The sequence below is a fragment of the Balaenoptera acutorostrata genome, chromosome 10, assembly GCF_949987535.1.
Source record: "Balaenoptera acutorostrata chromosome 10, mBalAcu1.1, whole genome shotgun sequence".
NCBI lineage: Eukaryota > Metazoa > Chordata > Mammalia > Artiodactyla > Balaenopteridae > Balaenoptera > Balaenoptera acutorostrata.
The window spans coordinates 55596015-55621542 of NC_080073.1; the positions used below are offsets into that span (position 1 = coordinate 55596015).

Consider the following 25528-nt stretch of genomic DNA (forward strand, 5'->3'; position numbering starts at 1 on the left):
CCCCTACTATGATTGTGTTACTGTTGATTTCCCCTTTTACGGCTGTTAGCATTTGCCTTATGTATTGAGGTGCTCCTGTGTTGGGTACATAAATATTTACAATTGTTATATCTTCTTCTTGGATTGATCCCTTGATCATTATGTAGTGTCCTTCTTTGTCTCTTGTAATACTCTTTATGCTAAAGTTTATTTTGTCTGATATGAGAATTGCTACTCCAGCTTTATTTTGATTTCCTTTTGCATGGAATATGTTTTTCCATCCCCTCACTTTCAGTCTATGTGTGTCCTTAGGTCTGATGTGGGTCTCTTGTAGACAGCGTATATACAGGTCTTGTTTTTGTATCCATTCAGCCAGTCTATGTCTTTTGGTTGGAGCAGTTAATCCATTTACATTTAAAATAATTATTGACATGTATGTTCCTATTACCATTTTCTTAATTGTTTTGGGTTTGTTATTGTAGGTGTTTTTCTTGTGTTTGCTGCTTAGAGAAGTTTCTTTAGCGTTTGTCATAAATCTGGTTTGGTGGTGCTGAATTTTCTTAGCTTTTGCTTGTCTGTACAGGTTTTGATTTCTCTGTCAAATCTGAATGAGATCTTTGCTGGGTAGCGTCATCTTGGTTGAAGGTTTTTCCTTTTCATCACTTTAAATATGTCCTGCCACTCCCTTCTGGCTTGTAGAGTTTCTGTTGAAAGATCAGCTGTTAACCTTATGGGGATTCCCTTTTTGTTATTTGTTGCTTTTCCCTTGCTGCTTTTAATATTTTTTCTTTGTATTTAATTTTTGATAGTTTGATTAATATGTGTCTTGGCATGTTTCTCCTTGGATTTATCCTTTATGGGACTTTCTGTGCTTCCTGGACTTGATTGACTATTCCCTTTCCCATATTAGGGAAGTTTTCAACAATAATCTCCTCAAATATTTTCTCAGTCCCTTTCTTTTTCTCTTCTTTTTCTGGGACCCCTATAATTTGAATGTTGGTGCATTTAATGTTGTCCCAGAGGTCTCTGAGATGTCCCCAATTCTTTTCATTCTTTTTTCTTAGAATTCTGCTCTGCAGTAGTTATTTCCACTATTTTATCTTCCAGGTCACTTATCCGTTCTTCTGCCTCAGTTATTCTGCTATTGGTTCCTTCTAGAGAATTTTTAATTTCATTTATTGTGTTGTTCATCATTGTTTGTTTGCTCTTTCGTTCTTCTAGGTCCTTGTTAAACCTTTCTTGTATTTTCTCCACTCTATTTCCAAGATTTTGGGTCATCTTTACTATCATTACTCTGAATTCTTTTTCAGGTAGATTGTCTATTTCCTCTTCATTTGTTTGGTCTGGTGGGTTTTTACCTTGCTCCTTCATCTGCTGTGTATTTCTCTGTCTTCTCATTTTGCTTAACTTACAGTGTTCGGAGTCTCCTTTTCACAGGCTACAGGTTTGTAGTTCCTGTTGTTTTTGGTGTTTGCCCCTAGGCACCAAAGGTTGGTTCAGTGGGTTGTGTAGGCTTCCTGGTGGAGGGGACTGGTGCCCATGTTCTGGTGGATGAGACTGGATCTTGTCTTTCTGGTGGGCAGGACCACGTCCAGTGGTGTGTTTTGGTGTGTCTGTGAACTTATGATTTTAGGCAGCTTCTTTGCTAATGGGTGGGGTTGTGTTCCTGTCTTGCTAGTTGTTTGGAATAGGGTGTGCAGCGCTGTAGCTTGCTGGTTGTTGAGAGGAGCTGGGTCTTAGTGTTGAGATGGAGAACTCTGGTAGAGTTTTCGCTGTTTGATATTATGTGGGGCCAGGAGGTCTCTGGTGGACAAATGTCCTGAACTTGCCTCTCCCACCTCAGAGGCTCAGGCCTGACTGAGTGCTCCCAGCTGGAGCACCAAGACCCTGTCAGACACCTAGCTTTTCTTGTTCCTTGATCTATGCAAATACAGTCAGATATGAAGCCCTAGTCAATTAACTGAAGCCAGGTACTTCCTTGTTTCCTGCTTCCAGTAGTTCAACTTTAAATGCAGTGACTAAGAAAAAACCCTACTTCTTATATCTCACATTATAAACTCAAAGTCTACCCTGAAACAAGTTTTATGATTAAATCCAATAAAATCATTTTTATATCACTGATGCATTCAGGCTTTATTCAATCAATAAATATTTATCAGTTACCACTTAAATACTGGAAACTGTACTATGCACCGGGAGTGAAAAAATGCGCAAGATTAATCTACTGACATCAAAAGCTTATAGTGAAAGAAGGTAAGGGGAAAATGAGAAACAGAAATAGAGATAGAGCTAAAGAAAGATAAAGAGAGAATAACCAGAAGATCAGTCGAGAAAACGACTATTTAGGCATAGTTCAAGCACAAAGGAGAGAGAGGCATTTTCACTTGGAAGCACTGTCAAGTGATGACCCTAAAGAAAGAATCACCAAATGGCTTTCAGCTTTTACCCCATACAAAGACAGCCCTGGTCAAGCTTGCCAATGACCTTGGCAATGCCAAAACCAAATGTAACTTCTCTATTTCTCATTCTTCTACATTTCTTAACTTTTCAACAGTATTCCACACCCTCGATCATTCTGACTTCTTGAGATACTGTCTTTTCCCAGCTTGTATAATATCACTCTCTTGCTTTCCTGATTTCCTCTATCTCATTGGTTCCTTTATAAACTCCTTTCTTGGCTTCTCCTCCTCTCAGAATGTTGAGTTTATGACCACTTTTCTTTTCATGCTTTGTGCACACCCTATGTATGAATCATGGTTAAGAGAGGGCATTCAAACCACACTCCTTATTTTAAATCCTGGACTTGCCAATTACCACCTGTGTAACCTTGGGAAAGTCACTTAACTTCTTTGTGTCATTTTTTTTTTTTACCTCTAAAATAGGGGTTATTGTGAAGTATAAATGAATTAACACAGGTGATATGAAGTACTTAACATGTAAAATACTTAGAATAATATCTAACACATATTAGTCACGATAGTATTATCAGTACAATGTGTTTAAATGCTATTTATAATGCTTAGGACTTGCATTCTGTATCTTTTACTCTAACCTCTGCTTTGAAAACTAGTCATGTATTAAGCTATGAACTTGTATCTCATTTTAGATGTCTAATAGCATCTCAAAAATAACAAAACTAAGAAAAACACTTGATTTCTCTCCACTCAAAACTGTTCCTTCCACAATCCTCCCCATTGTATTAAGTGACTCTATACCTGGATACTAAAGCCAAAACCTAAGAATTATCCCTAATTTCTCTTTCCCTTAACCCTCCTGTCAGATCCAATTCATCAGTAACTTCTATCAAAACTCTTTCCAAAATATACTGTGAAGCCATCCCATCTAACCTCCTCCACTACTATGATCCTAATCCAAGCCATCATCATCTCCTTCCTGGAATCCACAATGGCATCTTTGCTCATTTACTTGCTTCTTCTCTCACACTCCCTAAAATCTATTCTTTACAGAGTAGTCAAAATAACTTTTCTAATAAAAGTAAATTTGGATAAAATCCAATCTCCATGCTCTGACTTAGAAAACTCTATTGATTTGGCCCTGGTATACTTTCTTTTACTTCACCTTTTACTGCCCCCACCTCCCCTATTCACTATTCTTTTGCAATTCCAACCTTCTTTATGTTACTTGAAAACACGGAGCTCATTTCCACCTTTGGGATTTTGTACAAGCTCCCACATTTATCTGTAATGCCATTCTTCCTGAATATCATACGCCTGGTTGCTTCTTGAAATTGACATCTCACCTCAAAGAGGTTCCTCAGTTCATAGTAACCTCCCTGTCATTACTTACAACCTCCTTTTCATGGTTTTTCAACCTCCTTTCCATGGCATATTCTGATGTTTTCTTCTTTATTCATTCATTCTTGTATTATCTCTATTAGAATGCAAGTTCTATGCAGAGACCTACCAGGTCTTCAGGTATCTGCAATGCTTGGCACATAGATGACATTCCATATATACTTTGGAATTAATAAGTAAATAAACTATGACAGTAGTGAAACAAAAGAGACCAGCAGTTGAAATCTATTTGCCTTGGAAACTAGTTCTAGGTTGGGGAAAGGAGTGATCCTAAGATTATTTATTTGTATGACCAGATGGGTGATGCTGTCATTCAGAGAGAAAGAGAACACTGAAGAAGGGAAAAATCTAGGAGTAATCCTTTTTGGACAATGACTTTGATAGCTCTTGGGATACAAATTTGGAATTGTACAAGGAATAATGAGATACAGATCTAGGACTAAAAAAAAGTATACCTCCATGGGCTGGACATATACATTTAATAATCATCAGAATAGCTGACATTTAAGTAGAAGAGAGCAGAGAGTTTATGGAGTGAGAAGAGAGGAGATCTAAACTTTTAAAACACCAAAATATTCAAGAGGAAGATAGTGGAGAAGCTGGAAGACAAAATCCTAGGAGGAGACCCAGGAAGGAGGAGTATGCCAGCCAAGGAGAAAGTAAGTTTCTAGAATAAAGGTGAAGTCAACAGGATCAAGTAACAGAGAGATCAAATAAAATAAGTACTAAAAACAGTCAGCTGTATTTAGCAATTAGAAGATCACTGAGCAAATTGAAAACCAAGATGCCATCTGAACTTGCCAGAGTCCTGCCCTTGAATTCCAAGTCCCTCAAACTTTCAAGCACTATCAAAATATCTGTCTGGAATTCCACCTCTCCCAGACCTCTAAGACTTGATTTGGCACCTCCAACATTTTTGTGCTGCCACCAACATAGTAACCTAAGTGAACTGGTGCTTTCAATGGTTTAACCATTGTTTTTTCTCTTCTCTATCTGTAGAATAAATAAGAAAGTATTATCAGCTATCTGCGATTTAAATAAATATATTTTCAAATAAATCTCAAAAATTCAGCAGAATCTTCTTCATTCAAAGTAATTAAAACAATAATGAATGGATAGTCAATGAATCAGTGGGACAATAATTTCCAGGATGCCCCCAAAATGCTGGAACATGCTGATTTCTTTTTAAGATTCAGTAGACTTACGTTTAGCAGACTATGGGGCAGCAAGAAAAAGTAAATATATATAGAAGTTTAATAACACGAGTCAAAAATAGGAAGAATTTATTGCTAAATTATCAGTTAAATGCAAACATTATTAAAAACTGAAATGTTGAAGAAATTTTTGACTTGTGAAAATTATGAGAAGGAGAGTATATTCTTTAAAGCACTTTTAGGTACCTATTCCAGACCTTGATTTTTCATGTGCCTAATTTAAAATTCCCATTTTGTCATCAAAATCCAACTCATCCTCCAACTACCTTAATAGAATTTTTTATATAAATTTATTTATATTTTATTTACTTATTTTTGGCTGCGTTGGGTCTTCGTTGCTGTGCATGGGCTTTCTCTAGTTGCTGCAAGCAGGGGCTACTCTTTGTTGTGGCACGCGTGCTTCTCATCACAGTGGCTTCTCTCCCTGCAGAGCACGGGCTCTAGGTGCACAGGCTTCTGTAGTTGTGGCACACGGGCTCAATAGTTGTGGCTCGTGGGCTCTAGAGCACAGGCTCAGTAGTTGTGGTGCACAACCTTAGTTGCTCCGCGGCATGTGGGATATTCCCGGGCCAGGGATCAAACCCGTGTCTCCTGCATTGGCAGGCGGATTCTTAACCACTGCGCCACCAGGGAAGTCCCTAGAATTTATTTTTAAGTCTCTTGGTTAACTGAAAGAAAATTGTTAGGTCCTATGAAATTTCTAGATTCTCTAAAAGTCAAAGTAAGGAAGTTAAAACAGAGGATTCACTTATGTTTTGTGGTTAGTGTGGCATTATTTACTCCAATGATTCTCAAGCTTTGCTACATATAGAATTGCCTAAGCAGGCTTTTAAAAAATCTTAGTGTCTAAGCTGACCCCATACTAGATAAATCAGAATCCCTGGGGGGTGAGACCCAGGCATCAGTATTTTTTAAACCTCTTCAAGGATTCTCCTGGACAGCCATGGATTTGAGAACTCAGGACTTATGCTACCCTTCTCATTAAATGAATGTTTTAGTGGTTATGAATAAGGGCTTTGAAGTCAGAGCTGGATTTGGAATCCTGGTGGCTGTATAGACTTGGACAAACCCCTTAATATGTTTGAGACTCAGTTTACTCAACTATTATTCAGTAATTTTTGTTCCCACTCTGTAGGGTTGTTTTGAGCATTAAATAAGGTAATATAAAAACTCAGCAGAGCACATGGTATATAATGCACAATAAATGTTAATAATCTATATAAATATAACTGTGTTATTAATGATAATTATTTATGAATTTCAAACCAAATATTCTGTGTGGTTTCTAATACATACTTCACAAATATAACTGTACTTAAACCTGAATTATTATATGTAACAAAGTATCACATCTATGCTGACTCACTGAATTCAGGCAACCAATTTGGGCCTTAGAAGCACTCTCTCATTTAAATGACACAAAGGCAGAGTTCAAAGAGCCTCAAATTCACCTCCTCCTCATACCTGCCACTACACAGATACATGACACCTCCAAAGCAGCTGCATCATTTGAGCCTGACTTGCAGGTGAAAGCTACTCATAAATTTCCTCAGGTTTTATTAGAGGGAATTTTTAAATCTTCATTGACATGGGAAGAAAGAACTCAACAAAAATTCCAGTCACATTTTTTTCTTATTTGCTCGGTTCCTCTGGAGTGTGTGACGACTTGTTTTCCTTTAGTTGTATCTGAACAGTTTGACATATTACTGTGACAAGGTTACTTTTTAAATTGATAAAAGGTTTGATTGTGTCAGTGCATTTGTCAAAACTGTCTGACACCATGTATAATGGACTCTGCACTCAGAGCCCGGATGGCACTTGAGTCTCCTCTTACTATTCTGCGTTCAGCCTACACCTAACCAGACATCCAGCAGGGTTGGGTCAAAGTCAGGGAGATGAGCGTGGGTACAAACACTCCTACTTTGTTCCCCTGGCTTCTCACTGTGGGAGCTTCTCCTCTCTCATTCAATGTTAAAGTGACATTTACAGCTTCCTTTTAAAGGGAGCAATGCTAGGATGTCAGAGCCTGAGCAAGGAAAACATTTACCCAGAAAAATGAAGGCTGGGGCAGCTGACTTCCTGGTCTTCAGGTGATGATTGGATGTATGTGTGCACCTACCCTAGAGTTCCCCTGTTTTTCCTTTATTCTGCTTAAAGTGGCCTTGTCAGCAGCGCATTCACTTTATAACAGAACAATTCACTCTGTACCTGCAAGGTGCTGGCCTTAATTCCAGATTAATCACTTGGAAGTGAGGGCAGTCTGGCTGGGGCTTTCTGAAAGCATTATATTAATTAAAATTTATAAGTTATGAGAATGGTTAGATAAAAGGTAGATGTAGAAAACATAAACACATTAATGATTTTACTTTCCATTAAAAATTCTGTCCATTATGTTAAATACGTGCCTTTACTTTTCAAGACTAATCTCAATGTGTTTCAAGGGGATGTTTAGAATCACGTAATAGAGGTTATCAATTTCTCTGAGGAAACAGAGCTTAATATGTGAAAAATCATTACACCACCAAAATTTTATTTGGTCCAAAGAAGTTGCAATGCTCTCTCTCTCTCTTTATTAAGCTAAATTTATCTTCCCTCACTTCCATATCCCCCTTTTGAGATATGCATAAATGGTGCATAACTCAAGTATTCCACCCATAGTCTCCAACTGATAACCCATCTTATGAATATAATTGTATAATCAATTGGATTTTCAGTTTTCACTATATTAGCCTTGCATGTTTTAAATACTGAAGCCACTAAATATTTAATAGTATATTGATGACCCATTCATGACAGGGTAAGAAAAAGAAATTAACTAAAAATCAACTAACTTGGGTCCTCTTTTGTGCTACTTTGTTGTTTCTTTTGGAGTTTGTTTGGTTAATTGTCTCTAACGTCCTTGTTTTTTAATAGAAAAATAAATGCATATGAAAAAAGACATCTTTCACCACACATAATTGTTCCCCCACCACAAATATTAATTCTCACACCCTCTTCTCTGACCATTAGTTATTCTGCTTCCAGCTCGCTCTTCAACTGTCCTGCTCTGTTCCTTGATCTCGTACAGTCTTTTCTACTTGGCAGTCGGAATTATCTTTTTGAAACAAAAATCTGACTCTGTCACCTTCCCGTTTGTTACAATTCAATGATTTCCTTCATTGAAACAAAGCTCCTAATGTGACATACAAAGGGATCACCATACCCTCTCCATGTTTCCAGGTCACGTTGCCCCAGGCTCCACCTCCTGTCTCTGCTATATCAACTTGACCCTCCCTCAGCCCCTTGCCTTTGCCATGTTCCCTCCAGCCATTGGTTCTGCACACATGGAGTTCCTTCTGCCTAGAATGCTCTTCCCTTCCTTCCTCATTTAGTTAAACCTATTTCTTAGCTCAGAGATTCTTTTGCCCATTGCCTTAACAAGGTCTCATCCCATGTTACAAATCCTCTTATTTCCATGCTCCTCTCTTTTTTTTGCATTTGTAGTTGCAATTTTATATCAAAGCACATGATCATTTCATTGATTTCCATTTTCCCTATCAAAATATAATTTCTGCTAAAGCAAGACCTTTATCTAAATGTACTCACCACTGAATCTTTAGCACACTATCTGGCATGCAGTATAGGTGCTCTGTGAAAATTTCTTGATTTTCCTTGAAATTTTTCAAGATAAAGACATTACAAGGTCTTGTTTGCAGGGCAGAAATAGAGACACAGATGTAGAGGACAAATGTATGGACACCAAGGGGGGAAAGTGGCGGGGGGAGGTGGTGGTGGTGGGATGAATTGGGAGATTGGGATTGACAGATATACACTAATATGTATAAAATGGATAACTAATAAGAACCTGCTGTTTAAAAAAATAAATAAAATTAAATTTTAAAAAAAGACATTACAAGGTCTTTAACACTAGTATTTCCTACAAGACACACAATGCCATGTATTCATCCAAAACATAGGTATAACTAGAGAGATTTTCCATAGAGTAAAATCATTCTTCATGTCTATTCTTTAGTCTTGCCTTCTTTCCTTGACTTTACTTGTGATCCAACCATAGGAGCTTTGATGATAAATGTGAATGGAATCCCTTAATAAGAATTTGCTTTCAGATAATACATTGAGAAATAATGCAATTTCTTTCCTTTAATATCATTTTCTTGCTGTTCATTAGTATTCATATGGATATTGTATTCTAATGCCAGATAATTTGCTATGTCTGTGCCTTTTTAATATATCTCTGTTTTCTATTATTTTATTACTATGGATATTAGCAAATATTGCATTTCTTATAATATAAGGGAATAGTAACTCTGAAAGTTCTTATAATTTCATAGGAATAACCATGGAAAATTGATCCTGATGGCAAGATAATTGAAACCTACAAATATTATCTGTTTTGTAGGTAACATTATTTTAAAGTGTTGGATGAGTCATAGGAATGCAAGATGATTTGAATCTTTAGAAGAATGCTAATTTAAAAGAGCAAGGAGCCCTCTAAGACATCACCACTACAAGAGAGGAAACCAGGATTTTACAAAGGACTTACAATGGTCTCTAACAAAGGCGTCCCCAGCTCTCAGGTCATACTCATGCAACTGAATCAGCTCAGGCAGTGGCCCTGCCAACACTGTAAAAAGGGATTGGTGAAAGGTGACCAGAGTAGGTTTTACTGCTAACTAGTGAGGGCCTCAATGAACTATCAGACTTTTAAAGTAAAAAATATTTAAAAGATTATCATGTATAAACAAATTATTTTGTACATGGGGAAAACCAGAATTAAGAGGGGACAAGTCGCTTGTCTAGGGCCACATACCCAGTTGATGGCACAGCCAGGAGTGAAACCCCAAACTCTCAGCGCATGGTTATTTCCTCTACATTATGCTGCCCGGTCACATTAGTTCTCTCAGTTTCCCGGAAAGCAAATCTCAGCGATTAACCTCAGGTCCAGACCACTTCAATAACTGAAGAACCCACAAACATTTTTACAATAACAATAACATGGGCCAGATCTTATTAGCCAGCAAAAATTAATATGAACAAGTAACCACTACCCTCTGTGCCCTTGGCATTCTTTAAATTTCTCAAATAAACAGAAGAAACACAAACAAAACTTTTTTTCCCTCAAACATAATGTTCTTGTGCCACTAAATCTCTTTCCTGAGTTAAAAATGCCAGTGCAGACTTTAGGTAACCCTTTCCATTTATAAATGTCTGGCAATATTCTTTGCAGAAATGGACACTGATACAGAAATTCATAGTATAATGCTACATCAGTGGTATGTTCATAAACCAGCTCTCAAAAAACAAAACTACATAGAATTTTAAAAGCCCTCATTTATAGGGCTTGCTGATTCCTGTGATATAAATACTCCCACCATGGCCGATTTCAAGATACTGAGTCTGTAACAAATCACTCAAGAATTCCTGAATATTTAACCATTGGCTCTGGTGCCTCAGTCAGAGGCAGCTGCAGTACACCACTGGTACTACAGGAAACCTAGAAATAATCAAACCCAGACCACTCTTTTATACGAGGAGACAGAGGCTCAAAGACAGTAAATGATTTGCCACAAGATCACACGGTGGCCGAGCAGGTTATAATACACCACCTCAAATACCTTCACACATTTAGTGAGACTTTCTGCGTTAGGAATAGTCAGTGGACTTTATATTAATGTAGAGACATGTGGATGAAAAAGGTCACCTGCTACATCAGTTAACAAAGGAGGTTGCGGACACCAATCCATCAGCCACTGCAGCCACCCTAGACAGTTAAGCAGGATACAGCAGGATACTAGCCCTAGACAGTTAAGGTGCATCTCCAAGGGATGATTTCAATGAGCCCAGACTCTTGAATCTGCCCATACACAGAAAAACACTAAATTCATTAACTTGAGATGCCTGCTTTTCCTTAATTAACAGTAATCTTTTGATGTTCCTACTACCTGGTTTTTGTTGCAAAAACTCCTGTATCTCCTGGTTTCCTCCCTTACCTCTTCAGAGCTGTCCCTCAGAGCTGTCTGAGAAGCTGCCTCCCAGGCTTAAGCCCTCAGCAAGTCTGCCCAATAAAACATAATTCTCAACTTTTAGGTTGTGCCTTTTTTTTTTTTTTTTTAAAGAAATGTTTCTCAAAAAACCAGCAGCATCATGACAACACCAGGGAACCTGCTGAAATTTACATTCTCCGGCTCCACCCCAGACCTAGTGAAATTGCAATCTCAGGGGCCCAGAAATCTGTGTTTCAACAAGCTCTCTGAGTAGTAGAGAGCAGTGGGAAAGAATCTTTCCTTAAAACCCAGCAATATTTTTTATGAATAAGATTCACACACAAAGATAATAGCTGGCCTTCTTTTTCACATCAGTATCCATTACAAGAGATTATTCATCTGAAGCTTCTAACATAAAGTCCGTCATCTTTCACATTTTCGAAGCCCTTATTTATCAAAATAGTTTAGAATTTTCCAACACTAGCAAAAAAATTAAAAAATGTTGAGTGATTTACCTTCCAGTTCTCAACCTCAACATTTTATAGACCAAAACCTAACATATTTGTATATCTTAGCACTGGCACCTTTCTTTCTTTTTTTTAAACTGCTTTCAAATAAATATTTATTTTTCAATGTTCTGTCTTACCTCTTTCACAAATCAAGGCAGTTGATACGAGCAGGGTGCTCCTACCCTAGTCTACATACTGCCTTGTCAACTGATTATATAGTTATTTATGTATTTGTGTTTTGTTTAATCTGCCACTTCCTGTTGTTTTGATATTTGTTCCCAATCTTCAAAACCAGAACAAAGGCAAATAAATACTATCTGCCTTGTTTTCCTCTTCCAATATTTTAGAGGTTGGAAAATTTACAAAATAAATATCCTCTCAACCTTCTTATAAAAACATTGCAAAACAGCAAAAGAAAAACTGAGTAATAGTTTCCCCCAACTTAAAAATACCCAGCTAATGCACAGTCAAGTGACAAATAGCTGCACTGATATTACTTTGAAAATAATCAGACAGCAATCTAAAAATCCAGGCCTATGGTTCTTAATTTGTTATTCACTATTCTTTAATTTGGAGGGTAAACTTAAATATGTTTAATTGATTTGCACAGAAATAAGAGAGTTAATAACATAAGTGTTGGTAGATAGTAGATGAATGAAAACGTTTTGGAAGGGCATTTAATCACTACCGTATTTCCTGGGAAATATAAAACTAGGTGAGTGCGGTTCTTGGCCTTGGTGGGAATAGCTTCACTGGACTTGGAAATAGATGTTTTCAAGGAAACAAAAGGATTAGCCTTCTAATTTTCCAATTACCTGGTCCCGGCTGAACTTATATTTACCAAGCAAGAACTGACCAGAAGAGCTTTGCAACACAGCAGGTGACCATCCTGAAATCTACCACTTCTGAGTTTTTGCAATCCCCATCACTAATACCTCTCCAAAAAAAGAGCACAGTTTCTTTCATGAGATTCATCATTGATTCCACCAACCACAGGTGTGAGAACCTACCAGCCACAAGGTGTGAGAAGCCACCGGCCACAAGGTGTGAGAAGCCACCGGCCACAAGGTGTGAGAACCCACCAACCACAAGGTGTGAGAACCCACCGGCCATACGGTATGAGAACCCACCGGCCACAAGGTGTGAGGACCCAACTCCACGACTGCTCCTCATCTTCCTGGTCAATACATGCACATCAGCCAGCATCCCTATGTCTCTCTGTTCAAGAACCTTCTCTTTCAAAGCAAAAGGCAAACAAACTCCATTCCCAAAATAAGCTGGACTCAGATCTTAAATTTAAGTCCCGTTTCTACAGCAGAGTCTTCCTCACTGGGTACACTGGGTGCAAAACCCAACCCCATATGGACGAGCCCACGTGGGCAAGGATGCGGTTGGAAATGGCGCAGAGGGCGGGGGGCACTTACGGTTGGCACAGCTTGATTAGGTCCTGGTCAGTGGTGCCTGGCGGGAGGCCTCGAATGTACAGGTTGGTTTTACTCAACTGTTCCCCGCTGCTGTTGCTGCTGCTGTGGTTGTTGCTGCTGTTTGTGCTGGGGCTGGGAGGAGCCATGGGGTGGGGAGCTGGTGCATAGGACTGCTGGAAACAGAAAAGGCTGTTACTGGAAAAACAAAGCCAGCAACCTATTCCCAGGCCAGCAGAGCAACTCGAAAGCAATGCAAGCTTCTCAGCCTCTCCGATCCACACATGCACACTCGTGTTCATGTCCCTACTCTGGGGTACTTCCGGGAACATCATTTGCTCTCCCCACATCGGGCCCTGCATTTGGATCAGCCTAGCACAGTTCTCTCCTGGGTGCACCGAAGCTCTGGCCCAGCTCACCTGTGACAGCCAAGCATCTTTGCCTTGCCTCTACTCCATCTTCTCTCCTTTTCTCCAAAGAAACTTCCTCATATTGCTTTCCTCACCATTACTCTCCAGCGTGATCACTCTATAAATAGCAATGCTATGAATGAAGCAGTGAGCGAATGACTCCATCTTATCTCGTTCTCCCATTCCAAAATCTGCTACTTCATGGTGAATGCCCTTTATTTGCAAACTGAGCTACTATTCTCTCCTCTTTGAATCACTCTGATTGAAAGTCTCAGCTGAGGCACTACTGACATACCGGACAGGATAATTCTTTGTCGCCGGGGCTGTTCTGTTCATTGTAGGCTGGTGGTAGCATCCTTGGCCTATACCCACCAGATTCTAGTAGCACTCATCCCCCAGTTGTGGGACCAAAAATGTGTCCACACACTGCCAAGTGTCTCCTAGGGTGGGGAACTCTCTCCCAGTAAAGAACCACTGGTCTAACCTGTCACACTGTGTTACTACAAAATGTAAATGATAAGATGACCCCCAGTGACTTGGAGTATGCAATGTAAGGATCTTTATAATTATACATGCCAGAATTAGGAGATATATTACACTTTATCCTTTATTTCCTTTTCATACAGGCATATCTTCAAAAGTTCTAAAATGACACTGACTGTCTGGGTTTGAGTCCGTAATGTGTTTATTATTGGCTGTGTGACCTTTGGGGTGCCTGAACCTCTCTGAGATGCAGCATTCTCATTAATATGAGGAGGGTAAAATTAGTACTCCCCTACATCACAGGGTCTTTACAAAAACTCAATGAGTTAATGCAAACACAATGGTTCCTGGACGTAAGTAAGTGCACAATAAGAGTTAGCAATAACAAAAACACAAGAAATAAGGGTGATAATGGGAATTCCCTGGCGGTCCAGTGGTTAAGACTCCGCACTTCCACTGCAGGGGGCGTGGGTTCATTCCCTGGTTGGGGCACTAGGATCCTGCATACCATGCGGCACGGCCAAGAAATAATAATAATAATGATAATATTTGTGATTCATATCTGTCTTGCAAGTGATATTAGTCTTTAAATCTATCCCAGATTTTCTCAACTATAATCTAGAATGTTACGTAAATACACAGTGAATGCATCAATCATGATTCCAGTGCGGACACTTTGGCCGAGTTCTAACCTGAAGATTCATTAGCTGTTTTATCAGGGGTAGGAGGTGAGTACTTATCCAATAGCAAGTGGATGCTTCGTAAACACTCAAGCTACATCCCACACAATAAAAACTGAGTGATCGCAGCAGTTAGCTCATAAAGACAGGAGGCTGTGTCCAGTTTTGTTTCTTGCTATAATAATCCATTTTATACCATCCAGGATTTCAGATTTGCCCCAGTCCATATTCCCAACTGGCTATAATACAAGGCCTCTTGGATGCAATATGTGAAAATGTAACTCATCCCCTCTGGCCTCTTCTCTCCCATTCCCCACACAGCCACCCACCCATCACAAAGACCCATTGCTTTCCGTTTTGCTGTCATTCTTGCAGCCTCCATGCTAGAAACCTTGGTGTTAGCTGCATTCAACCACTTATTTAGTATTACTTAATCTATGACCAACATTTTTAACGTACAATTTGAAAATGAATTACATGGGAGAATACCTTCCGTTCTCAATACTTGAATACAATAACGAGTATTCATTGCCTTTTGGAATGTCATATCTGCATAAAGCTGAATAAAGTTTCTTGGCTGAGATTAAAAAAATATTCCTTCTTGACCTATGAATTCTACTTTGCTCCTCCGACACCCCAGAACACTTAAGCTCTACCTCTTTACGAGTCTTGCACTTAGTAGGTGTTCAATACGGCCTTGCTGAAGCAGTGTCCTGGTCTGTGTATCTCACAACAGAACAGATGGGATTTATCTTTGACTTCCCTCCTGTGCGTTATTCTTTTAAATTTCCCAGGGCTTTTTTCAAGCTGTTTCTTACCACTTTCACCTCCCCTCTCTCCAAATTCTTTGAATTCCATTCTGTACTCAGGCTTCTTTTAAAATGAGGCTTTGTTTAAAGCAGTTTTTCCCACTGCATAGCCTTTAAAACCACCAGGGAGCCAGTAAAATGCGTCTAGCTTTATGTGTCACAGATCAGATGGACCAGTTCAGACCGAGTGAGCCCTTGACTGATCAAATAAGAAAACACCAACTACAGGATGATCAATCTGTGTTGACTTAATTCTTTTTTTGCCCCAGGGGTCTTTGCAAGCATTTCCATAACCGGACACCATTTAGTAAATTGCATGGTGCCTAAAACAATAAATGTGCCCTCCAGAGGGCCCAGTGGGAAAAATTAAAACAAAACGGTCAAAGTGAATCGAAGCTAGGATGAGTATAGGGAACTTGTATGCATGGAAATGAGGTATATAATTTAAAAATAGGAGTGGAAGCACCAGGTTCTTGTAGAGAAGGATGTATTTCAAAAGCCCTTTGAAAAATACATACAATGAAAAGTGGTTTTCTATGCCCTATTCTTGTTTGTGAGTTCTAGAAATTCTACTGAAAGATGTAGACGTTCTCAGTCTTATTGAACCAATCACTTCACAGGTTTTAAGAGTCAGTGCCAACACTCTTGCTAATCCTTAATATTTTCATTTATCTGTTGATGATACACTGAACAATTCAGGTAGCAGTCTACATTGTAAATCATTCTTTTGTTTTAAGAATTATAAATTCCTTCCTTTCTACTCATTTTCAAAATGCACATTCTTTAATCAACAAAATGTTGGCAGAAGGTTCCTAGAATGTCTGATAAATGCATAGGCTTGAATTAATTTGTGAAAAGCAAAAGCAGTTTTGCATACTCTGGCTGCCAAAGACAAATGACCGAACTATGGCATCTCTAAAAAAAAAAAAAAAAAAAAAAAAAGGAGCGGCAGTAACCTTTAAGGGTCAGTGGGTCACAGCAGCCACTTTCCTGATTAAAAGTGGCTCTGATTGCTTTCTCAATTCTTTGTTTTTAGATGGATTTGCAATTTTATCATTGATTAACGTTTAAATCATTTTGAGGGACTAAGGGAGACATTTTAAAATGTTAGTTAAAAATATTATTTCCATCAGGTAACATTGGCTTTGCTGTATTGATCAAAGTCACACTTTATAAATCCTATTTAGGAAAGGTGAGGACTTAAGAGTCTGGGGATACAGAACACTGTAATGCTGGACTGTACCAGGGCAGGGCGTCGCTGTGAACTTGCAGTGTCAGCTTGTTAAAACCAGTAGGAGCAGCAGACTTTCAGAAGAGGGTCTTCAGATGGTACTGGATTGAGGAGGGGGATAGAGGGCTTGTCCTGAAGCTGCATATGCTTGGCAAGTATGCAGATTTTTCTTAGATGTTTATTCATGGTGGTAATGCTGGGAGGGTCTGTTAGGGATTCTTACATGGGGGCTAAAGCCCTCTTAGCCACATGTCGGGGCTGTTAAAATCAGCCAATCAAATAAAATGACTTAGCATCCGTTTTGGAAGATGCTATTCTTAAAATAACTATTCAAATAATTAGAGGTAACATTTGCCATCTGCTTGCTAAGCATGTTATATGTTATCTTCACAACAGCCCGATGAGGCAAATCATCTTCTTCTGGGTTTACAAATGAGAAAACTGAGGCACAGAAAGGGCAAATGACCTTCTCAAGGTCACGCAGCTGGAGCCCCAGTTTGAACCTAGGGAATCTGACCCCAGAAGCCACACAGCCCCACACAACACTACATACATAACCTCGCCTCTTCATGATATGGGCACCAATAAACACAAAAGGCTTCCTTGCAATGAACTCTGCAGGATGACACCCTGGCGGGAGCTCTGGCCCATCCAAGTATAAAGGGGGAGGAAAAGAATGAAGATGATAAACAGCATACAGTCACAAGGAAGGTTAACAAGCCCTTTCCCTCTATCAGAATTTAAATGAAGTCCATCTTAAATTTAATTTCAAAGGGGAAGTCACCATCAGAAGCGAGTGTGTTATGAGTTTTTCAAATAATGTCAAACAAAGGGGGTTCATTTGTCAAGATTCATGGTTTGTTATTTAATAACAGGAAAATGAAGTGGCTTGTAGATCATCCTAAGCAGCTGATTCATTTAGTGTGCTTTGTTAATATGCCTCATTTTTCAAGTTTGAAAAGTGAATCAACCAGCTCCTCCTACATTCTTGGAAAATGTGTGGTTTGGAGGGCGGCCCGTTTGTGTTTTTAACCCTTAGGTACTTTGGAGATAAACTGGAGAGGGATGTGAGTTGTGTTTTTCTTTGTTTGCTTGTTTTCCTGTTTATTTTTTTAAACAGAAAGCATTTGGTACATCAAATAAATGTTCACACATCAATAAAATAAATCATTAAAAATTGTCTTTTATACAATGTCAGGCTACATTGGATGAACACCTGTCTGAAGGCCGTGTTGTAATGCACAGACATTAACCAGGTCCTTTTAAACCAGGGTCCCCCCTCCTCGGCCTTACTGACATTTTGGACAGGATAGTTCTTTGTTGGGGAGGGCTGTCTTGTGTAGGATATTTAACCGTACCCCTGTCTTCTACCACCAGATGCCCGTTGTGCTATGCTCCCCCCAAGCTGTGACAACCCAAAATGTCCCAGATATTGTCAAATGTGCCCTGGGGTTATGACATCGTCCCTGGTTGGGAGCCACTGCTTTATAGAGATCCAACCCCTCTCCTTGAAAGGCCAATACAGTCCCCATTGTGGAATAATGACAATAACTCAACGGCCCAAAACTATTCATTGAAACACCCCTCACCTCACCGAAGTTCAACTTCTTGCCCCCAGTACCTTCACCCTTTGTAACTAACCCTCTGCAACATTTCCTTTGCAGCAGACTAGGTCTGAAACATGCTTCTCCCTCTGATTGAAAACATAACTCTTTTACAAAGAGAATTTTAAATATTTTCTGCATGCAATTCCTCTTGTCTGGGAATCACAGGGCCTTGATGTCAAACTGCAGTCAATTCTCTTCCCAGCGTCTGGTTGCTGGCAGGATCCTGAAGCAGTTGGTCTGGTGGTTTTGGGTAGCCTTGGACTCCATCATGCAGCAGTCTGCTCTGCTGATGGTCTCCCCAATTTGTTTTTATTCATCTCCAGTGCAAGAGAATTTGTACTCTTTTATCCACTCAAGGGTAAAGCCCTGGATAAAGTCTCCCGTGAGATTGACATGCCAACTCTTTTACTCTCCAAAAATGAATACAGACCACATTCCTGTCTCGCATCATACATTATTTAGCCTGCACGTACGCATGCAATCCTTTGCTCGGTGGATGCTGCTGTGAAAGGCTGTGGGATTCCTCTCCCAGGCAGGGTAATTTCCACGTAACCTTGTTTCTGCAGACCTGTTCTCTGAAAGAGTGGATGTGACAGGAATCATGGCAATCACTGTGGTGTCTGTAATAGCCTCAAATGAGGGTGAAGAAGAATATTGTCCATACAAGCAATAAGAAATGCAGCTAAATTAATATCTAAGGCAAGCCATGCGACTGTAGCCAGAGTTTCATGAGCCACATACAGGATGGCTTTGTAATTTTATGCTAGGCAATTGCCTCTCCATTCTGGAGACTATGACTGTAGAAAACAATCATTTCAGTTACATGTTTTATAACAGAGTTTGGCGAAAACCTGCCCCCCTTCACTTTGCCTATCCAGAGCTCAGATATGGAAATGAGTACTAAAGGACAAAATTCCCCACAAAAGGCATTCATTTGCACATTCTGGTCACTGGCCTATGTAATAGCTGCTGTCAACAATGGTAACAGGATGCTTAAGAGCTCCAGATTGCCCGCTGAGAATCCACACCACCACTAACTAGGAACTTAAGCCTCTAGTCATGAGTAAAAGACGGATTATGATGATCTTACCTCAGAGGTCAGTTGTGAGGCCTTACCTTGTAAATTGCACATAAAATATTTAACACAGTGCCTGGCACAGAGTCAATACTAAATAAATTATTTTTTGTTCTTAACATTTGCATCATCATCATGAGGCAGATCCTTAAAATGAACACGGATTTCTCAGTCCCAGTTGGAGTAATTTACCTTTAAGGGGGAGCTACAAGAGTCAATCTTCTTTTTATAGGTATGGCAGCCACTATTCTTGAGATGAAACTATGTCATTAGAACTGGGGTTTGCCGTTTTTATCAAGAACCAAAAAGCACTAAGCACTGATGAAACAATCATTGTGGATGGAATGGATGATTAATTTCAAGGTATTTACACATCACTACTGCGGTCTGATTACAATTCTGTTAGGATGAGATTCACTTTTGCACTAAATGTTAGTATTTGAAAACCCCAGCAGTTGCATCATCATACATTGCTCTGTGCTATTTACAAATAGGCTTAATCTGAAGTCACTGAACTCCATTCAAAGGTTTCAATATTAAATGACATTTTAAAATTCACAGTACTTGGAAACACAAGTAAAGTGGTTATTGTTCATTTCAAGCAGCTATAACCCAGTTTCATTAATAAATTTACAAGCTTGAGAAGAGTGACTACTATAAATGGTGGAATGACTTTTTATAAAGATTGCTCAATTCTCCAAATGTCAATGACATCTGGTCTCTGCCCTAACCCTTCTTTTAATGTGGCCAACTCTTGATCTTTTTAAGGAAAAATAAACAAAATTCAGACAGACTTTGAAATTTGAGGTGCTTACTTAGTTTAAAAAGTCAAGTCTAGGGCTTCCCTGGTGGCGCAATGGTTGAGAATCTGCCTGCCAATGCAGGGGACACAGGTTCGAGCCCTGGTCTGGGAAGATCACACATACCGCGGAGCAACTAGGCCCGTGAGCCACAGCTACTGAGCCTGTGCGTCTGGAGCTTGTGCTCTGCAACAAGAGAGGCCGCGACAGTGAGAGGCCCGCTCACTGCGATGAAGAGTGGCCCCCGCTCGCCGCAACTAGAGAAAGCCCTCGCACAGAAATGAAGACCCAACACAGCCAAAAATAAATAAAATAAATAAATAAATTTTTTAAAAAAAGAAAGAAAGCATATTGAACAAGTTTTAAAAAAGGAGATTTAAAAATAAGGAAAAAAAAAAGTCAAGTCTACACTTTGCAAATAACCTAAACAGCTCATGATTCCTATATTGATAATGATTGGTTCCTCCTGCAAAAATTGAGCCATGACTGGTTCCCCAGGTGGAGATGACAAAGTCCACTACAGTATAAAAATAATTGTTAGAATTCCCCAGAAATCCTGAGAGCAACTAATCCCTGTATGGTACCTCTGTTCTGTCTGGGGAATACTTCAGAGATAAACTCAAATGTCTGCTTTCATGATGGGCTAGAATCACTGGGAGAAGAGTGAAAATCCAAAACAGATCCCCATCAGCTATTGATGGAGACCTCCAGGAGAGCCAATGGTCAGCAGCTTGATTCAGAATGCCATCAGAGATGAAGAGTAAGGGAGGGACTTGCGGAGAGTCAAACAATTACAGTTGAGTCACATTCTTGTACCTTATATGTTTACTTAAATTTTTAGTTTAGTTCTCCCCCCATAGTCTCTAATTTTGAAGCTTTTCCTCATTTTTTTACAATATTCTATGTTTCACAGTTTAATACACTGTTTCCCTAAAATCACAGTTAGCAATATTGCCAACAATTAACTCTCTAGCTTTCTAATATATGCTGCCCTAAATAGAATAGAAACCAATAGACATAGCTTAAAGAACACCCACCATAAGTTATGTCAACCTGGTACTTTATTGCAACTCAGTAAACACTTTCAAAGTTTTCATGAAAACAGATAGAATGAGGCAGCTAATCAATGATAAAAAGAAAGCAGTTTGTTTCAAACTTTGTTTTTGTGTAACAAAAATTGCTATCGATAACAGAAGGCCAATCAGAACATCAAATAACATAAGGCTTTTTTGACACAGCAAATCATTTTGTCCAATTAAATCAGAATTTAGTTTTTCTGGAAGTAGATCTATGATGACTTGGGAGCAATGTAATAACAGCATAAATACCACATAAAATAACATCTACTTTCCTTGTCCAAGCTCCCATCCCACCTTTATAATGTCCCTCCAGCCCACACCTTCATAGTCACATGTGCATGCATCTTTTTCCTTTCACTTGGAATAACTGGGCTGCATGCCTATGTCTTACTCTAGGGTGACTCTAAAAATGTATCTTACAACACCTTTGGGATACTTTTGAGAACAAAAGAGTAGATATTAATAATTAAACCAGGACACAAGGTATAAATTGAAACTGTCCAAAGTAAATTGGAATATACAGTCACCCTATAATTAATTTCTCTATATCTCTATCTCACATATTCCTCCAGTATAACCTAAAATTCTATCCCATGTCATGGACTTTTTTGTTTATTACTTTAGACCTATTTCACTTTTGTCTCTTGTTCAGTTTCTACATTCTTAAAATCTATAAAAGGTCACAAAATAATGAACAAGAATAGCACAGGCTAATGTTTGTTGAGCATATATTTTATGCCAGGCACAGTTCAAAGAGCTTTATACTCACTGCTTTATTTCATGATATCAGAACTTTTAGAGGTAGACCCTATTATTATGCCCATCTTGGAGCTGGGAATACTGAGGCTTGGGCAGGTTACAGGGTTTTCCAAGGCTGTTTAGCTACTCTGCAGCAAGTCCAGGACCTGAAGCTGGGCGGTCTTCATTCCAGTTAATCCCAGATTTAACCTTAGATATGTGCAGTCCAAGACAGTAGCTACTAGTCACATGTAGCTGTTTAAATGTAAAGATAATTAATTCAAAGAAAGTGAAAGAAAGAATTCAATCCCTCAGTCACACTAGCCACATTTCCAATGTTCAAGACCACTGGCTACTAAGTGCTATGTCGAACAGGCGGGCACAGAACATGGCGATCTTGGCAGGAAGTCCTACTGCACGTGCTGACGGAGATCATTCTGGCAATTCCAAGGCCCTGCCTCCCACAATACCCTACGCATATATAGCACCTCAACGTACTGAGCAGAATAATTGTCGCAATGTCTATGCTGCTCCTCATATATTTTTAAGTGCAACTGATCTCCTTTCAGTAGAGACCACATTTCAGTTTTTTCTCCCTCCTGAGTGGGTCTAGATTTTGGTGTCTAAAATCTCTCTCTCAACTGATACCTCCCCTGACCCAAAGTAGTCATCATTAAAAAGAGATTTCCAGGAAGTCAAATATAATCTGTGGGAAGGACAAGATGTATTTTATCTGTTTTTAACTAATAACCAAAGTTTCATGTGTAGTGCAAAATTGCTGAATACCAAGAAACGAAAGCAACTGAGGTAAACTGCTGGTACAGAATAAATGTCTCTGTTTTTGGCAGACGAGCTTCATGTCTGAGAAGGAAGTTTTGCATTTTCAGTACGACATCATCTACTTCACCTGCACATCCCCCAAAAAGAACACCCCGACCCCATGCTGTCTGCTCTTCTACCAACCTTATTTCTCTCTAAACTAGACCAAGGTAAAAAACAAGAATGCTTTCGTATAGTGAACTACTGGGGAAATTCAGCAAATTCATAAACAATAACCCATATTCCATGACATAAAATAATTGTGTTATTTTATTAGCCAATTCATTCATATTTTATTGTTGCAGCAAAGTTAAATGTGAACAGAACCAACACTTTGAAAGTCCTAAATCTAAGAAATTTAGACTATAAAACACAATAATTTCCTCAAGAAGACAAAGAGCACAGATCAATTAGTTGTGACAGCAATTAATACCTACAAAGTAATTGCTTCATTATAAAAACTGGAAGGAACACTTGTGGATAATTTTCTATGAATACATTTTCAACATTTATGGTATTTTGAGCCGAGATGGTAACTATGAGAATAAATTAATGCTCAAGTTCAAGAAAAAAAATGATCTGATAATAAAATGAATATTACACATTTATATTGTTATCAAATTTATGATAATTTTAAAATCAGAAACATATGAGATATTTACAACTTGTGCTTTAGAGAGTTTCCAAAACCAAATCCAATTTTTGATGCATGTTCTTTTTTGTATGATTATTGGAGATTATTTTTGCACAGGGATATTCTCCATAATCAACAGAATGAACTATCCCCAATAATAAGACAGTCCTGCTTTTCCTTCTCCAAATTACTCTTGTCTTTTTAAAATAAGTGATTAAGGCTTCAGAGACTGGCAAAAAAAAGGGTATTTGCCCTTAATTGGGAGACTCTCCAAAGACTCAAGATGAAGAAGGAAGTGTTATTGTCACTGTACAACCACTAAGACCCTAGATCCTGAAGCCACACCACCCAGGTTTCAATCCTGCTGTACCACTCATTGTCTGTATGATCTTGGACAAATTACCTAACTGCTTTTGCCTCAGTCTCCTCATCTGAAAACGGGATAATAACTACCTTAGAAGATTGTAAACATTTCAAATGAGTAATTATGTGGAAAGTACTGAGAATAAAACCTGGAACACAGTAAGCCTTCTACAGGGGCTAGCTACTATTATTACATCAATCTTAAAGCATTTTTACGATACTCATTATAAACAAGCATGATCTGTTGAGTAAGACGTGTATTGGTTGGTCTCTTGAATGGTTTAGTGAACTTGGGTTTGCCTGGTTTAAAATCTTCCAATGCAAAGTAAACAATCCATTGATGCTTGCCAAACTGAAATTCTCTCCATTAGAAACCAAGAAATGTCATTCTTCAATGAGAAATTAGGTTCAGTTCGTACTATTTCAGCTACTGATACTAATTGCCTTCAGATAAACTGATGACAAGACCCTCAAAAGAATTTTTAAGATAAACACAAACTTTCACAAGGGAAGTCATTTTTAGAATATACAAATTTTGAGAAAATATCTACAAATTGTGAAAGTGCTCATTAAAATAAGATCTATCTTATCTCCTGTGGAAAAACGCTTATGGGTTAAATAACACATTAACTACTAAATGTCTACCCTCTTAGAAGGAATTTTATATACACAAAATAAACTGTACCAATTTCATAGCTTCCAACTCTAAAAATAATTAGGTTTTTTAAAAATTGTTGCCCTACAAGAAGACTTTGTGGGTAAACAATTGCTTAAACTGCTTATTTCTGTTTAATTATCTCCTTCATTTCTAACAAGTATGATATGTGTCCTAGGGTAACTCTAGCAAATAGTTTATTGTATACAAATGGGATAGTCATACATATTTACGTTCCGAAGTACTTACTACACATCTCCAATATTCCAGAGAATGATTTTATTTTGTTTTGTTTTGCTTTGGTTTGGAGAATCCTATGTGTTACTTGGCAAACAGAGATATGAGCCTTTTTCTAAAGGATAATCACTAAAAGAGTTTTTGAAGAATGACCATTGCTTTGCTTCTCCAAAAGAAGCCACAGTTCTTGCTCTATTCCGTAGAAGGCAAATTGGCCAGAGTGAGGATCAAAACAGAAAAACTAACTCAGAATTAGTACTATGCTGGTATTCCAGGTCTCTAAGGAAAAAAACAAAAACAAAAAACAAAACCAAAAAAGCCCTGATGTATAGGTTTGCTGAGTTTTGTCATATACGCAATTTTATTTGGCTGATTTTAACCTACTAACAGTTCAACAACTGGCTGACAAAATTTCTGAAAACTTAGCCATCAGCTTTCACAAATGGTACCAGCCAATGCCAGGGCCCCACTGCATCACAAACAGATGTGACCACAGATGAAACGCCCAACATCCTAGAAGACATACACAAAGGAATGGGTTTATATGCATATGAAGAAGGAGCTAGAATATCCTGGGAAGACAGAATAACAATTTCTTGGTGGTTTTGTCTCAGCTTCTAGGACTAGAGGGCACCCTGAGAGGGTGCGAGGGCAGAATGTGCAGACGGATTTAGTGAATCTCCATGATCTAATGATGTAACAGTACAGGAAACATAAGAATCCCTTGAAGAATGATGGACTCAAAGAAAACCTGCCTCTCATTAGCCAACAGAGAACTCCTTGAAAAGAAAATATTTTTATGTCATCACCCCTTGATGTACAAACACTGGAGACCCACTTAAACTCTTTAAGGGCAGACCATTAACTCCATGAATCTGATCACATCTTAAGCAGAATCAAAACAGAGACAACCAAATGTAAGAAGCTAAACTATGACAACATCCATCACCAAAGCAAAAAGTATAGTACTAACAATTGCAGTAGTG

General features: G+C 38.7%; 1 protein-coding gene across 11 annotated transcripts in view; it reads right to left on the bottom strand.

The window, feature by feature from the left end:
• The window catches only part of RBMS3 (RNA binding motif single stranded interacting protein 3), a 727705-nt gene that overhangs the window by 554117 nt on the left and 148060 nt on the right, over nt 1-25528 (bottom strand). For 8 of the 11 annotated variants that reach the window (XM_057554702.1, XM_057554705.1, XM_057554706.1 and 5 more), the window contains exon 2: nt 12926-13098. In XM_057554702.1, the coding sequence (XP_057410685.1) occupies nt 12926-13098 (173 nt within the window). The remainder of the gene's footprint in view (nt 1-12925; nt 13099-25528) is intronic. The other 3 variants (XM_057554701.1, XM_057554707.1, XM_057554704.1) reach the window with 1 other exon arrangement.